This window comes from Schistocerca gregaria, chromosome 8 (genome assembly GCF_023897955.1).
Source record: "Schistocerca gregaria isolate iqSchGreg1 chromosome 8, iqSchGreg1.2, whole genome shotgun sequence".
Lineage (NCBI taxonomy): Eukaryota > Metazoa > Arthropoda > Insecta > Orthoptera > Acrididae > Schistocerca > Schistocerca gregaria.
Window position 1 is genome coordinate 213,896,484 of NC_064927.1, and position 18,023 is coordinate 213,914,506.

An 18,023-nucleotide genomic window follows, 5' to 3' on the forward strand; every position below is an offset into this window, starting at 1 on the left:
TGTTACACTTTGTAAGTGTCCTGACAATAAAACGCAGTGTTTGGTTAGCCTTCCCCACAACATTTTCTATGTGTTCCTTACAATTTGAGTTGTTCGTTATTGTAATTCGTAGGCATTTAGTTGAATTTACGGCCTTTAGATTTGACTGATTTATAGAGTAACCGAAGTTTAACGGATTCCTTTTAGCAGTCATGTGAATGACCTCACATTTTTCGTTATTTAGGGTCAGCTGCCAATTTTCTCACCATTCAAATATCTTTTCTAAATCGATTTGCTACTTGTTTTGATCTTCTGATGACTTTATTAGTCGATAAACGACAGCGTCATCTGCAAACAACCTAAGACGGCTGCTCAAATTGTCTCCCAAATCGTTGATATAGATAAGTAACGGCAAAGGTCCTATAACACTACCTTGGGGAACGCCACAAATCACTTCTGTTTTACTCGAACTTGACTAGACTTACATCAAATCACCACGTCCAGTACGCCACGTCGTACTGCTCAGGTTATGTGCACATCCACGTCGGCCGACCCTCACAAGAGCTACTGAAAAGCAGCCTCTGGTACACTCTTATGCTAATGGCGCGAGATTTGAATGTATATCGTCTTTCAGAGGTTAAAACACGGCTACCAGTTTTCGTTTGTGTCGCCCAACTCCTTCCTGTTGTTGTGATTTTCTTTCCGTCAGTGTAACTTTCTGTAATACCGATTCTATATGCCAGAGATATATAAGACCTATTAAGAAATAATAACAAAACTAAAATATTTTAATAAGAATAGATTGTTTGATTACAATAAAATATATAAAACTTTTTTAATATCAAGCAATATTATTTAGGTAACAATGCTCAGTATATCACTTGAGCAAAGTAACCAAAACATTGCAGCTTACAGAAATATGAAGTTTGAAGTCACATGTCTGAAAATTAGATATCTACACGTACCAGATATTTAATTTAAGAACTGCCATAGTAGTAAAACATACTCAGCAGTTTGACAATGTCATAATTTGCGCAATGTAACATCGAAATATGGTGTTTCTCTTTGTTCTTTCCATTCACATTCAGTAAGTGAGTGTTTCCGAGTTTTTATTTTCTTTAGTGGAGGGTCTTTCCATTTGTGTCTTCCCTTGCTCAGCTGCCAGTAGTTCCTCAGGCACTGCACACGCAGTCAGCCTACAAATGCGTACTTACATAGCTGGAACACTACCGCTGAGATTACGAGCACCTCCACGTGGGCCAACCCTCACAAGAGCTACTGAAAAGCGACCTGATGTACACGCAACTTGTAATTTCTACAATTCATTCTCATTTTCGAGATTCTAAGTCTACTTGCTACTTATGTCCGGAATTTATCCACTAAATTTGAAAATTTATATACATAACAAGAGCTTTTACTAAATGTTTTTCCCAGGGGCGAGAGAAAGGGGAGGGGGGGGGGGGGGCGGTGAGATTACAACCCAAACGAGCGCCACCACGGCGAGAGCTAGCCTGTTGGAAAACACCCCTGGAATGCTGTTCATGAACCATAATAAGTCGAATCACCAGACTAACGTAAAATTTGCAGTCAGTGTGCTTCGAATAACCAACGGCTCTGAGCACTATGGGACTTAACATCTATGGTCATCAGTCCCCTAGAACTTAGAACTACTTAAACCTAACTAACCTAAGGACAACACACAACACCCAGCCATCACGAGGCAGAGAAAATCCCTGACCCCGCCGGGAATCGAACCCGGGAACCCGGGCGCGGGAAGCGAGAACGCTACCGCACGACCACGAGATGCGGGCTCGAATAACCAAGCTCGTGCTGACATACGAAGCCGCACTCATAACTCCAGGAGTACATCCAGTGTGTCTAGCACGTAGACAGCCAGGCAAAACCAGCTTTCATATCGCGACCTTTTTACCAAACGCATCAAAACAGGACCAGCCGTCTGTTATACGTTTCTTGGTTGCCCAAGGAAAAAAAAAAACACCGACAGACTTCCATCTACTAATGAAGAATGTGTATGGGACAGCATGTTTCTCGAAAACCGCCATTGTGGAACGGTGCACGTCCCAATATCGCGAAAGTCGTAACGCAGTGGTTACGCCGCGCCACGTGGACGTCTGTGGAACTCCCGCGTTATAGCCATGCCCTTACGGTTATCATACCTTCTACCCCTAAAAAAACGGCCTTGAAGAATCAACGATTCCTGTCGGACGAAGATGTGTAGCAGGCAGTTATGCTTTTCTCCACGCAGCACGAACACTCTGTTTTACCCAACTGGTAGCTTCAACATGGTACGTCGGCGGGATGATTGCCTCACTGCTGACGGCAATTTTTCCTGATTGGCATGCCGATTTTGGACTTTACGGCTTTGGAAGGGAAACTCTTTGATTACCTTTATACTTGTACTACTGTCATACATGCATATCAGTTTTTTAAGAAAATTGCTGTAATTCTTCATACACAGGCTGATTTGAAAAGTAACATGTTCTATTTACCGAGGTCGTCAGTTTTCACCTGACGCATCATATAACCAGACTTCTCCGGTGGTTTAGTTGTTATTAATTTGGTAATCTACTGTATTTAGAAACAATTTAACTACCATTATACGACCGCGAGTCAAATGAAAACCTTAAATTTATAATAACAATCGAAATTTCGCGCCCTTATCCTATAAGTTGGTACGCTTGCCACAAACAGCGTGCAGAATTGCCTGTAGGTGGCAGCATAGTGCAGATGCACACATACCGTCGCAGTATAAGTATAAAGATGGCCGCCCCACTTGCGACTTGCAGCAGCGAGTAACAGCGTTCTGTTATTCGGTTTTCGCGTAGTGAATTTGTGAAACCTATTGAAATTCATCGACGAATGAAGGTTCAGTATGGCGATGCATGTTTGTCACAGCAGCAAGCCCACGAATGGAGTAGGAAGATCGCAAATGGTGTGGCTTCAGTGGAAGTTGCTCCTCATCCAGGTCAGGCACAACGAGTTGTGACTCCACAGAACATTGCAGCAGTTGAAGCCATAGTGAAGGAAAACCGCCGAGTGACACTGAATGACATTGCAGCATGTTTACAGATTAGTCATGGATCAGCACACCACATTGTGCATGGTGTGCTCCAGTTTCACAAAGTGTCTAAAAGATGGGTGCCACGGCAGCTGACTCCTGGAATGAGAGAACGACGTGTAGATGCTTGTGAAGAATTTCTTATGCGCTTTGAACGAGAAGGTGATGGCTTCCTTACAAGAATCGTTACTGGCTACGAAACCTGGATTCACTTCCACCAACCGGAAACGAAGAAAGCGAGCAAGGAATGGCGCTATTCCTCATCGCCAAAACCAAAGAAGTTTCTAACAGAACCATCAGCAAGGAAGGTCATCTCTTTTGGAACGAAAAAGGAGTCATTTTGGAGCATTACATACCGAGAGGGACCACTGTTACCAGATCTCCTAAAAAATCATCTGTGGCCTGCATTCAAATCAAAGCGACGTGGATTGCTGTCAGCAGGTGTCCTTTTGCAACATGACAATGCAAGGCCCACACTGCCCGTACAACAGTTGCAACAATCACAGACCTGCATTTTGAGTGTCTTCCTCATCCACCATACTCACCAGACCTTGACTCAAATGGTTTCCATATGTTTGGACCACTCAGAGACACAATGCGAGGAAAAAATGTTCCGTTGTGATGAAGAGGTATGCCACGTGGTGCATGAGTGGTTCCGAAGACTACCAAAAGAATTTTTTTCTAGAGGAATTTATGCGCTTTGTAAGCGCTGGAGGACTTGCATTGAGCGTGGGTGAGATTATGTTGAAAAGTGATACAGCTTTGTACTAATTTTCCACAAAAAAATAATATTTAAAAAATGTTTAAGGTTTTCGTTTGACTTACCCTCGTAATCATCCTAGAGTGATAATTAAAAGTTGCAACGAGCTCGTCCCATTGCCGCAGTTTTTCTAGTGTACATGATTGTTGTGTATCATGTTTCTAGGGTTAATGAAGTCATTTTGTTGAAAGCGCGCGGTATTAGTCTTTCATTTCACCTTAGCTACAGACACGACGTCTTTTCCTTTCAGCTATGCTCACACTCTACAGCTTTGTGAAAACTCGTATCTGGCTACTTAGCCACCGTCGTTCCAATGCTTGCCTCAGTGGCTTCAACGAGTCAGTTCGCCGCAGCGAGCTATCAAAATGTTCGTCACTGCCTCTCTCCACGTGATCCGACTTCTTGTAATGTCCTGGAAGACGTGGAGATCTCAAGGATATTACACCTCCAAGTAATATCACTGGTCCTCGCAAGGTCCAAAAAGAAAGCACCTATTAGATGGCTCTACCAGCTTGCACAGTGCCTTGTTGACAACTTGGGGCTATGGCTTCGTAGGGTCTGCGCTAAGCTCGAACTCTAACATCAGCTCCTACTAACTGAAATCGGAACGCATCTGACACGGCCATTGTTCCCCAGTCGTATAGGACCCAACCGATATGGTCACGACCCCAAGAGAGGCTATACAGGCGAAATCATGCTGTTAGCAAACGCAATCGCGTCGGTTCTCTGCTGCCATGGCACATTAATGCCAAACTTCGCAACACTGTCCTAACGGATACATTCGTCGTACGTCCCTCATTTATTTCTGCGTTTATTTAAATCAGAGTTGTTTGCCAGTTACGACTGACAACTCTACTCGAACGCCGCTGCTCTCGGTCGCTAAGTGAAGGCCGATCGGCCGCTGCGTTGTCTGTGTTGAGAGGTAATGCCTGAAATTTGTTATTCTCGGCACACTGTAGACATTGTGGATCTTGGAAGAGTGTGTTCCCTAGCGATTTCCGAAATGAAATTTCCAATGTATCTAGCGCCAACTACCACTCCGCGTTCAGAGTCTGTTAATTCCCGTCTTGCGGCCATAACCACTTCGGAAACCGTTCACATGAATCACCTGAGTACCTCCACAGATGCACTGTCATTTTAACCTTGTTTATGCGATACTAACGCTCTCTATACATGTACACATTGTTGTACCATGAGATGTCACCTGAGTGTATGTGTACAGCTTCCCTTCTGACATATCGACATGTCTACTCGCCCCTGTTGTTATCTATTGCAGGTGCAGACACAGCAAACTAACTCTGATACAGCAGGCATCAGCTGAACCGAGCATCTTCAACTACGTATCGACAACACGTCATCCCATATCCTGGGGTCAAATAATCAACTACGCACATTATGGAAGAAATTTTCCCAGCATAAGAAACTTCTGGGCTGCTTACCTCTTTATGTTTAAAGCGAAATTTTTGTATGTTACCGGCGCTGTGCTCTTCCACCTAATTCCAGCTATCATCGCAGACACTTTTCTGTATCTCAAGGGAATCAAACCAATGTAAGTATCTCTATCAGTTATGTTGTGACAGTCTTAACTGTGTGTTCCACAAGGTTCCATTGCTGGCTCCATTCTCCGAAGTTTCATGAAGCGACTATATTTCATTAACGTTCTTTAGTCATATGATAAAAACATTGATCAGAAAATGAAATCTTAGATGTGACCTACAACGCGATACATTCTCTAACCTAAGTTACAAGTTGATTGTTTCTAACGTTATAGCAAAAGTATAGGGCTAACGTTGTAGTAGAGCGTTACTCTAAATGTAAATGTCTAGTGACTAGGCCCTCCTGTCGGGTAGACCGATCGCCGGGTGTAACTCTTTCGATTTGACGCCACTTCGGCGACTTGTGCATCGATGGGGATGAAATGATGATAATTAGGACTACACAACACCCAGTCTCTGAGCGAAGAAAATCTCCGACCCAGCCGGGAATCGAACCCGGACCCTTAGGATTGACATTCTGTCGAGCTGACCACTCAGCTGCCGGGGTCGGAATACTCTAAATGATTCAGTCTTTTCAAGAGTTCTATATTTCACAAATAATTACGTGTGAAGACATAACTAATATATGAGGGGAGTCGTTAACTCAACGAGTTTGCATTGTGCCCAGCAGCTGGCGTTACGACTGCAGTGCCTTGACAAAATGGCGATACAATAGGAAAAAAGACGTTTTTTGTGTTGGAATATACGAGATATTTATCTGTTAATACAGTGCAGCGTGCAGTCAGAAGACATTTTGGAAAAGAACCTGCATTAATAAACACAGCACTGCGTGTTTGCCCCGACAGTTTAGGGAAACTTGTTGTCTCTGGAAATAGAAAAGAATCGGACGGCCAGCGGAGAGGATGAGAGAAAGTTGAGTACGCAGTCCAAAATAATTAAGGGTTTGCGCAAGCCACGAAAATGGAGTATCGTAGCAGTCTGTGTGGGACATCTTGCGACAGTGGATATATTTCAAACCGTAACGTCTGCAGCTCGTGCAACAATTGAAACAGAAAGATTTTGGCCAGTGCTATCAATTTTGCGTAACAATGCAGGAAACACTTCAGGATATACATTTAGTCTCCAAGCTGATATTCAGCGACGATGCACCCTTCCATTTACCTGTGAGTATGTGGGGCACTGAAAATTCTGACGAAAACGTGGCGCATGAACGAGATTCTCCGAAAGTTAATGTTTTCTGTTCAGTGTCATAGACAGTCCTGTATGCACCGTATTTCTTCTGTGAGAAGACTGTGACAGTAGCTCTTATGCCAATATGTTGCAGTTGTGGTTTCTTCCATACCTGACTGGTCATTACGAGAATTTCATCTTCCTACATGACCGGGTGCACCCTCGTTGGCGCATCGATATTCATTGCTAGATAAACGGCGAATTTCGTATTGCTGGACTGGAGCTAGTGGTGAAGAAGATGTACCTCTTTTCCTTTGGCCTCCAGGTCGTCTGACGTAACGCCTTGTGACTTTTTCCTTTGAGGATACATTAAGGACTGTGTTTACGTACCCCAACTGCCAAGAACACTGGATCAGCTCTAAAACCGCATCAATGCTGCTATGAGGACCACTGACCGGATGTTACTAGATACGAACGTGACTACCGCTTGGACTTACGTTTTGTGACCAGAGAGGCACTCATAGAACATTTATAGAGATCAAAATGTAAAATGCATGAGTTTACGGTTCTATTTATGCATGTGATACTTTCGAAAATATACATCTTCGAACATGAATGGATCTTTTATAGTAGTCCTATGTGTTGATTATCGTGACATTAGTCCTCTTTCAAAGGAAAAACAAAATTTATTTATCATTATTTAACGTCTGAACTCACTGATCACTGCGAAACATTGTTAACGGCTAGAGAAAATCATCGCTTATTTTGGCTAATCTATACTGCTATCTGGGAAAATTCTAACGCCACGTAGGAGTGCAGTCTGGAAGCAAAGGACTTGTACAAAATCATAAAACTACATACTGATAAACAGTATACGAGAGAATGTCGCTTCAGATTGAGTCTATTCATGTTCATAGTGCATCTAGATTTGTCCTGGTATGATGACACAACGCCAACTAATTAAAGAATTCGAGCGTAAACTTTCGTGTACATTACCATCTCCAGCAAAATATTCTCGGGTGTGTGATTGTGTCACCATGTAGTGATGAAGACCAACGTATCGCCCATATGCAACGATGACCGGAACGTTGATTTGTACAAAAATACGACTACGTTGCCACATACCCGGAAATATTTTACTAATGACGAGCTACTGATTTCCTATGTGACTTGTTGATTTTGGATAAGTCAGCTGTAAGCGATTTCTAAGAACAATGCAGAACATATCACTCAACTACGAAGACTTAAACGTTACTCTCATTGTCTACACATCATCATCAAAAATAGGACACTATTTTGGATGCTACAGGTAACTAGTTGAAAATAACGACATTAAGAGTAATGGCAGTTTTAAATATTTGATATCACATACAGTACCTTGGGGTATTGCACGTCAATAATTCGTCCAATGCAGCCAGTTCAGTGCATCCTTTCTGACGGTACGGGTGGCTAGTGCGATAAGTATGACGTGTGTACTCAATATTTTGTCGACCCGTTATGGTTGGCAAGTTGCCATATTGTGCCCAAGCAAGGTGAGTGACAAACTGGCTATTGGCTTCTGTCCCGGGTTCTTCGGCCAACGTTCATCTAATGATTTTACTGACGTTTCGTCAGCACGACTGGCTGGCATTGTCAAAGCTTCACCCTCCATTGCCGGTGGTGAACTGGAGGCGAGCTCGCGGTCGCAGACTATATGTACCTGGAGCGCCAACGTCCGAGGGCTTCTCCGCGGCCATTTCCGGTGCGGTTCTCCTCTTGATACCTTTGACGGTCGTTCGCTACAGTATGGGAAGCCAGGATCCGTTTACCTTAATGCTTTCCTCTTTCTTGTTGAAGCTGTTCGGGTGTTTTTGTATTTCTACAGATTCTCAGAACAAGCGCGTGTGACACGGCCGATTTCTCCACCTTCCCCAACCTGCAACGTCGCTTATGTTCTTTGATCCTGGTACTGATTGATCGTCCAGTCATTCCGACATAAGCTTTTCCGCATGTGCATGGTATACGGTATATTCCCGACATTGCAAGTGGGTCCCTTTCCTCCTTTGCCGATATAAGACACTCTTTGACCTTACTTGTCGGTTTGAAAATGGTCTTTACGCCGTGTTTGCGAAATATACGACCGATTCTGTCCTTCACTCTGGGAATGTATGGCAGAAAGGCCGTACCCGACATTTCTTTCTCTGATTCCTTACTTCGCCGAGTGTTTGGCGACCGTCACAGGCAGCAAGAGAACCGCACCGTAAATGACCGTGGAGAAGCCCTCGGACGTTGGCGCGCCAGGTACATATAGTCTGCGACCGCGAGCTCGGTTCCAGTTCACCACCGGCAATGGAGGGTGAAGCTTTGACAATGCCAGCCACTCGTGCTGGTGATACGTCAGTAAAATCATTAGATGAACGTCGGCCTAAGAACCCGAGACAGAAGCCAATAGGCAGTTTGTCAACAAGTGGCCACGAAAGCCTTAACACTTTTGCAAGGTGAGTGAGGTTGAACCCAGGGGTGAGCGACCGACAGTGGATGCAAGGGTTGCAGGAGGACCGCTGCTGGAAGACAGATAACAGCGATTCGGCTCCTGGCAAATACCAAGGGCGAGGAAACAGTTGACACACCAGCTGAGCGAGTAAGACAATGAAGTGACTGAGTGTGTAAAATGAAAAATTGATACATTCACGAAAAACACTAAAGCTGCTGGCAGATATGCTACATAAAATCTAAAGGCAGCTTCTGTCTCTTTATAGTAAGACGAGCTCTCAAAATTATTACCATGTTTATAAAATTATTGCTAACACAGTTAAAAACATTTGAAACTGAAATTGTTTATAAGTACTGTAAGTAATGATACAGACATGCAGTATGTGCATATCTCATGTCGTAGTGAAGTTTTTGCTGCTAGCTATGGAATGAACAAGCTTGTATGGCAGTTAACAAATAAGCAAATAGTTTTAAATCATTTTTGAATATCCTGAAAAGGGGTGCTTAAAGCATGATTTCTTCAGATGTAAACAACTGAGTATCGCAACATAAGACTCACATTCTATAATGCATCCGTACACAGATATATTTAATGATATTCCTGTAATTCTGCAAATGTAATATTGGCATTTGACTAACGTAGGACTGCAGAGTCAGCGTGTGTTAGGACTGCAGAGTCAGTGTGAGTAAATATGTTGTAGTGACAAGTGTTAGGAGCGGCTCTGAATATCACGAAGAAAACAAACGAGACTGAGTATTAATGCTAAGTATAGAGACAATACTGTCTGACGAAGTAATAAAATTTAATCAAGAGTATTTAATCTGACATTTGTGAAAATGTTGTAAGATGTTTGATTTTGTGAACGGTGGTCAGGTTCAAAGATTTGAGGATGACTAGAATAGTGGTCACGTGGCCGAGGATTTAAACAGGCATTGAAGGCGGAGCTCCATGTCTTTTGCTAATTTGTATTGAAGCTACTGCGCGGGCACAGCGCCGCTTTGGCTTAAGTGTCTCACGGATTGCTGAAAATACTTTGATGTCCATCAAATTGGAGCTTACAACTTCTTTGCAGCTCTCAGTGATAGTGAATTGAACTTACAGGTCATCAGTGATTGAATAATTACGTCTAAGTAAATTTTTTACCCTTTAAAGACTTTTACGACTGAGATTTTCGCTACAGGTGCTTTACATTTTGTTGCTCGTCTCCAAGCCTTTAGCATGCAGTTGCAGTTCTGTGGTTTCTTTAACGAGTATTATGTCGTCAGTCAACGTGAGCCGTCGTCCCCCCCCCCCCCCCCCCCCCCCGCCCCAAAACACACAGCGCCTCACCTCACGCTATCACAAGAAAGAGGAAGAGAGAGAACTGAGGGAAAACCTCACCAGAGAGTAATAGTGCAGTAGGGCTCAGTATTTAGCGACAAACCAAAATCGTACGTGGTCACGTTGTGCTGCCAACACAGGAATGAATTAGAAGTTTTTATTATGTGCGGAATAACTATAGAGACTGTAAATGACATACAGAGTTGATGAATGACTAAATTTTTATACGATCGATGCCAGAAACAAATACCTTGACAGATATTCATTGCATTTACACTCTACGACAAAAAAAAACGAAGCACCACCAAGTAATTAACCGAAAGGGACGAAAATCGGTAGAAGTGATTTACATGTAAACACAAGTAAATAATTCGAGTTTCAGAAAAATTTCATGATTTATTCAAGAGAAAGAGCTTCACAAATTGAGCAAGTCAATAATGCGTTGGACCACCTCTGGCCTTTATGAAGCAGTTATTCGGCGTAGAATTGACTGACAGTTATCTAATGGCCTCCTACGCGATATCGTGCCAAATTCTATATAAATGGAGCGTTAGATCGTCAAAATCCCGAGCTGGTATGAGGGCCGTGCCCACAATGTTATAAACGTTTTCAAATGGGGAGAGAGTCGCTGAACTTCGTGGCCAAGGTAGGGTTTGGAAAGCAAGAGAAAAGCTGCAGAAAGTCTCGCTGTGTACGAGAAGGCATTACCGTGCTGTAATGTAAGCCCAGGATGGCTTACCATGAAAGGTGACAAAACAGAACGTAGAATATCTTTAACGTTCCACTGTGCCTTAAAGGTGTCGCGTATGACAATCAAAGGGGTTCCGCTGAAAAACGACACGGCTCTCCAGACCACCACACACGGCTGCCGAGCGGTATCTCGGGCGACACTCGGGTTGGAATCCTAGCACTGTCCGACGCTCTCTGGGCGCGTCTTCGCCAGTCATTGGGACTCAGTTGGAAGCTGTACCCATCACTAAAGGCAATTCTACTCCAGTCAATGAGATTACCGGCCACAGAAGGGTTTGTTTCACTGAACTACGTCTATCTTGCTGCCGCTGTCTTCACCTCCGATGAGTTCCTGTAGTCTCGCCAGTCCATCGGATGCGCAACGCCCGGGTGGGAGAGTAGAGCGCTAGGCTCCATAGTCGTCTTACTACGAACGACCGTTGCGCTGTAATATCATTATCTCTGCTAATTCCTCTCTCACTGGTGACAATGTGGAAAACATAAGATTTCTTTTTGGGCCTAGATTGCTCACCTATTTGTTCGAGACAGTTTCAGAGTTTTCAGCTTTACTTCGCAAAACTAATTCTCCTTTCCGCCGATAACGTGTATGCAGTATTCCCAGTCGACAACGGGCAGGATATAAGCACCACTAACTACTACCATATACCCAAGCTATTTCCGAGTTATCGAGTTTTGATATCTTCAAATGAGCGATGTGCGTGAATCCAGTGCCCGCATCTCGTGGTCGTGCGGTAGCGTTCTCGCTTCCCACGCCCGGGTTCCCGGGTTCGACTCCCGGCGAGGTCAGGGATTTTCTCTGTCTCGTGATGGCTGGGTGTTGTGTGATGTTCTTAGGTTAGTTAGGTTTAAGTAGTTCTAAGTTCTAGGGGACTGATGACCATAGATGTTAAGTCCCATAGTGCTCAGAGCCATTTGAACCATTTTTTAATCCAGTGTTCGGAAGAAATATCCGATTATTAATTTAAGTCCACAGACCTCAGGTAAATTTTTCAATATTTTTTCACACTTGGATTCAAAATGGTTCAAATGGCTCTGAGCACTATGCGACTTAACTACTGAGGTCATCAGTCCCCTAGAACTTAGAACTAATTAAACCTAACTAACCTAAGGACATCACACACATCCATGCCCGAGGCAGTATTCGAACCTGCGAACACAGCGGTCGCTCGGCTCCAGATTGTAGCGCCTAGAACCGCACGGCCACTAAGGCCAGCCAGTTGGATTCATTCTGGACATCGCTACACATAGTGCTTCTGCCTGACGCTGTAAACACTCCTTGCAGAGAGTCTGACCTATTTTTCCGGTGTACCTTCCACTCGTTGTCGATGATTACCCTAATCACTTGTTTAAGTTTCAACAAACTCTCAGTTCCTAGTATTAAAAGGGTGCGAGAGCATTATAGGAAAGATGTGAGCGCAAGAACGTTCTGCGAAAACTCAGGCAGTTATCAGGTAATGTTTTCAGATTTTCACTTCCGCATTTGCTATCCTGTCTGTTGAAACATGTTTTATCTGTCGCTTTTTGTTGTACTGAACAATCTCAGTTTTTCCTTTAGCCTAAATAAAGCTGCATTCCACATGTACTCTGCAACCTAAGTGCAGTGCACACTTCAGCTGTCCGTTGTGGCTTAACAGGCATCCACCGTGTAGACGAGGAATCTGCAGCCGATCTCGTCAGAGAACTGTGGAAGCCTCTTGTTTAGTCCTTCCACTCGGCTCCAGGCCAGAGGGCACCGATCAGTCCTCATAAGGATGCTAAAAATCGACAGCTGTGTGAACACCTTACCAATGAGACTTACTGTCACCAATATTTACGCGAGTCTCCGGAAACAACTTACAATGGTCTCGGAATCCAAGTAGCAGACGCCATTGCTTCCAACCTGAGCGATTATCGGCAGCTCACTGCATTCTTCTTTTCTTAATCGTGCCCTGGATATCTCCTTCCACCTGATAAACAATTTCTCCCTGGCTCTACATCCACATCCACGTCTACATGACTATCCTGCAGTTCACCGTTAACTGTTCAGCAGAGGTTTCATCGAACTGCCTTCAGAGTATTTCTCTACTGGTCCACTTCAATCTTCCCGTGCGAGCACTGTTTCTCTTATTTTATCACAATGATCATTTCTCCCTAAAATGTTTTCGAATCCGAAGGAAAAATTTGGTGATTGAAATTTTATGAAAAAATCTCACCCCAACGGAAAGTGCCTTTGTTTTAATGATTGCCACCTAAACTCATGTGTCATGTCCATGACACTCTCCTCTGTTTCACTATATTCCGAAACGACCTGCCCTCCTTTAACATTTCTTGATGTCCTCTGTCATTCCCATCTAATAAGGATTTCATACTGTGATCAGTGCTCCAGAGGAATGTCTCACTTATCACCTCTTGAACCTACTACCGACTAAGAGCTTCACTCTGCTATATCTTTGCACATTATAGCCTAGCAATCAGTATTGTAACTTCTTGTTACAGTCCTGTGTGACCGACTGCATGCCCAGCCTCCCTTTCAGGGTGTGTTCTTTGCATAGCGGCTCCAAGTCTAATTGACCATAAAACTCTTAGCAACAGTGCTCTGATGGAGACAGAACCACTCTTCCCCATGTTGTGCATTAAGCGTGGTATCCTCATCTGCCTCCTGACAAATTGGGGCAAGTGGGCTTTTATGCTTCAATCAGCAGTGTGGCTGTACCATTCCTGAACCACTTTTCTTAATGGTTTTTTTAATGCAAATGAGGTACTCCTCCCCTAAGCTCGAGATCATCTCCCCTCCCCAACTCCACCACCTCCCTCTCGTCCCCACCAATTCCCCCACCATTTCTCCCAACACTTCCCTCACCACTTCCCTCATTATCTCCATTTCCCACCTCCCTCTTCAAGCAGTTCGCTGCTCTCCTTATTGTGAGGTCAGGAGCAATATCATGCTGGTCATTACCCAATTGCAGCCCAATAATTACCAATGATTACCTACTTATTATGGTTAATTCTCAATTAGAGGGAAATAGTCACCATTTACTCAATATCACAACAAATTTATAATAATTAAAAAATAAGGGATGCATTCTCATGTTGACTGTGACATAATGATTCTAAAATGCTCTTCTGTAATGGTTGAATCTACATGACATATCACACCTACTAGTTACTCCCTATTTAAATAAATGTGGTCGAAAATCTGTATAGCGGACTGGGTAAATACAACCGACATAGGTTAAGCACCCCAAAATGATTTGTAATTTAAACCAAAAACACATCATATTTCGTGACATAATGACTGACAATATCACTGAGAGGTTAAGCAAAAACGTCCCCAAGAACCGTATCATATTTTTCGCACATAATAACACAGAAAACACTCCCTTTCACTATGTTATGAGCAAAACACTGCTAACATACACACATCGCTGGCGTGACAAAACACATCATGATAACATTCTGTTACGAAAATTTCGTAGGAAACCAGATCTGACACTCACACTGCTGTGGTGAAAGTAGGAATGCAGGAAAACAAAAATCACTCATGGCGCTCCACTTATTAAAAAACGCACTCCCTAAAAACTACTACATATTTTCCTATTCACTAACTCTTTCATCGGCTCCCCCACTAGGTGTCACCACGTCCCCCACATCTCAAAGCAGCTCCTACCATCCACTGTTATAATTATCTGCAGCAATCCATCAAGGTATCGCCATGCAAACGGGTCACGACTGCCAACTCCAAGAAGTAAATACTTAAGGCTCTACATGGAGAACTTAATCACTCACTAATCGAATTACGCTCTTCCGGGAGAGTCAAGAGATGCTGCCTATTAGTTATTTTTAACCGCCAATCACTGCACTGCTAATTCATTAACACAGTGGCCCCTCGCTTGGCACGTTTCTGTATGGAAAAATTTAAAACTACTCTTGCACATTTCCTGAGATGCTGACTATAATGGTGTTTACAAATCCATCTGTTTACACAATGCCAGAATGTGATTCTGAAAGGAGTGCAAGCTCTAATGGAATTTCCTTCTTCAGAAAGGTTAGTAGATGCCGGTTATGAGTCATTTTTTGCTGGCTGTCACTGAATTGCAAATTCAGTATAGCAGTAGCCCCTCGCTTAAAATGCAGCTAGACGGAGAGGTTTTTAAAAAAATTATCTGCTCTGTCGCATACCTGAGATGTCTACCGTCATTATAGACACTAAACGGTTGTCCCAGTCACCAGTATAATTGAATTTTAAACACATAAATCTGACATAACGCTGAAACAAATTTTGGGGAGCGATTTGCAACACCCAATTCTTTTTGTTCAGTGCATGGAATGAGCTTGAGGCATTCTTAACCATCCCATTCGATGCACTCTGAGCTACATTGTCAGAATGGTAGTACTGTCAGTCAGTTCTACTGTCCAAACTCACGATTTTTCACCGCAGGTCAGAAGCTGTTACGATCACAGTGTAATTATAGCTATCATTTTAAGACAAGACCTAAATGTAACTGACGCAAAGAAAAGCAAGAAAAGAAATGCTTTATCCTTCACAATGTATATTAAAAATATAAAAAATACATCATAATATTATAGTATCTCCTATGTTGTTGTTGTGGTCTTCAGTCCTGAGACTGGTTTGATGCAGCTCTCCATGTTACCCTACCCAGCGCAAGTTTCTTCATCTCCCAGTACCTACTGCAGCCTACATCGTTCTGAATCTGCTTAGTGTATTCATCTCTTGGTCTCCCTCTACGATTCTTAGCCTCCACTCTGCCCTCCAATGCTAAATTGGTGATCCCTTGATGCCTCAGACATGTCCTACTAACCGGTTCCTTCTTTTTGTCAAGTTGTGCCACAAACTCCTCTTCTCTCCAATTCTAGTCAATACCTCCTCATTAGTTATGTGATCTACCCATCTAATCTTCAGCATTCTTCTGTAGCACCACATTTCGAAAGCCTCAATTCTCTTCCTGTCTAAACTATTTATCGTCCATGTTTCACTTCCATACATGGCTATACTCTATACAAATACTTTCAGAAACGACTTCGTAATACTTAAATCTATACTCCATGTTAACTAATTTCTTTTCTCCAGAAACGCTTTCCTTGCCATTGGCAGTCTACATTTTATATCCTCTCTACTTCGACGATCATCAGTTATTTTGCTCCCCAAATAGCAAAACTCCTTTACTACGTAGTTTAAGTGTCTTATTTCCTAATGTAATTCCGTCAGCATCACCCGACTTAATTCGACTACATTCCATTATCCTCGTTTTGCTTTTGTTGATGTTCATATTATATCCTCCTTTCAAGAGACTGTCCATTCCGTTCAACTGCTCTTCCAAGTCCTTCGCTGTCTCTGACAGAATTACAATGTAGTATCTCCTACAACGTCGGTAATTTCGTCGAAAACGCTTGCACTGTAGCTAAAACCGGTCTTCGACATGCAGAACACGACGGAAGGGTGGGTCCACTTTTAACGCAAGCAGCATTATGGTCTGTAGGGAAAGAATAGTATTCCCATTTCTTGCTGGAAGCAAAGTTTTTACAGCTGAGCATTTTCAGAAGCTCCGACAGTCGCTTGGTGTTCTGATGTTGTTTTCAGAAGATACGAAGTGTCTGTATCCTATTTAATAATTTTTGCACCTCTGTTCTGACAAATATGATGCACAAAATTGTCACCCCTCGCAAGATGCTCAAACAAGTAGTTGGAAAACCACACAACATGTTCAACTAGTGCGTTGTTCGTTTCATCTCAGTTCTTCCACACTTCATAGAAACCCACGGTTTTATCTCCGGCGCCGATATAAAAGAATATAGGTTCATTCGCTTAGTTAGTCAAGACGTTACATAATAGCTAAAGACCAACTTTTGAAATATGCCAACCTCGCATCGTGTGTTCTGTATTTATGGTCAGCTAACCTAATCTACCACTTTGAAATGCATAAATGCAAAAATGCTGATTCAGGAGACGAATGTGAGAGTCTCTCCATTCTACGCAGGTTACAAGTGTCGTACAAAAGAAACAGTTCGACTCACCGATATACTGCCCCAACACACTCAAACAACCACTGCGTTACAGAACGATCTGCTTTCAAAGCTTCCTTTTTATGTAGCCTACTCTAAAGACCCAAGATGCCAACACTTCTGCTTATGTGATCCTGGTGTCACTGCTGGTCACGTATTCTACATTTACTTGTAAATGTAGAACACAAGTAAACACCTAGCAACATCGTTAAAATCCATCCTTTTCTTTTTTTCCCTAAAGAAACCGCACTTAGGTGTGCTCTTAACATTATAGCTATGATTTCACTGTGGGCTTAACAATGCCTGACCTGAGTTGAAGAACGGTTAGTTTTTAGTGTGGAGGTATAGAGCTGACACACAGTATCACCGTTCTGCCTAAAGGATGCAGCTGATATCATACCTCCATCATATTCTGAGAGCGTCATCTGACTGTGACTGTTAGAGAGTCTGACAATGTTTAACTGTGTAAAATCTGCTATCAGGAAGCAATAGATCAAGCGAGGTGGCGCATTTGTTACCTCACTGGATTTGGATTTAGGAGGTTCAAACCAGAGTCCAGGCATACTGATTTTAGTTTCCCTGATTTCCCTGAATCGCTTGAGACAAAAGCTGGTATGGTTCCTTTGAAAGGGCGCTGCCGACTTCCTTCCTCATACTTCCCTAATCCTACGGAATCGATGGCCTCACTATTTGGTCCCCTCCCCCAAATCAGTCAATCGGGAAGAAGTAGGAGTACTATTCTTTCCCTACAGACACAATGCTGCTTGCATTAAATCTGGACCTACTCTTTCCCCCTGTGCTGTGTGTGAAAGACCTGTTTAAGCAACAGTAAGAGCGTTGTTGACGAAACCACTGATGTCGTAGGAGATATTATTCTTTTATGATGTACTTCTTCATACTTCGTTAATACACAGTGTGAAGAACAAAGCATTTTCTTTAAAATTAGTTCTTTTCCTGCTTTTTCCTACATCAATCACACTTATGTCTGCTCTTAAT

General features: G+C 43.0%; 1 protein-coding gene across 4 annotated transcripts in view; it reads left to right on the forward strand.

The window, feature by feature from the left end:
• The window catches only part of LOC126284894 (fatty acyl-CoA reductase 1-like), a 152,580-nt gene that overhangs the window by 106,501 nt on the left and 28,056 nt on the right, over nt 1–18,023 (forward strand). For all 4 annotated transcript variants that reach the window (XM_049984152.1, XM_049984155.1, XM_049984153.1 and 1 more), the window contains one exon: nt 5,095–5,367. In XM_049984152.1, coding sequence (XP_049840109.1) covers nt 5,095–5,367 — 273 coding nt within the window. The remainder of the gene's footprint in view (nt 1–5,094; nt 5,368–18,023) is intronic.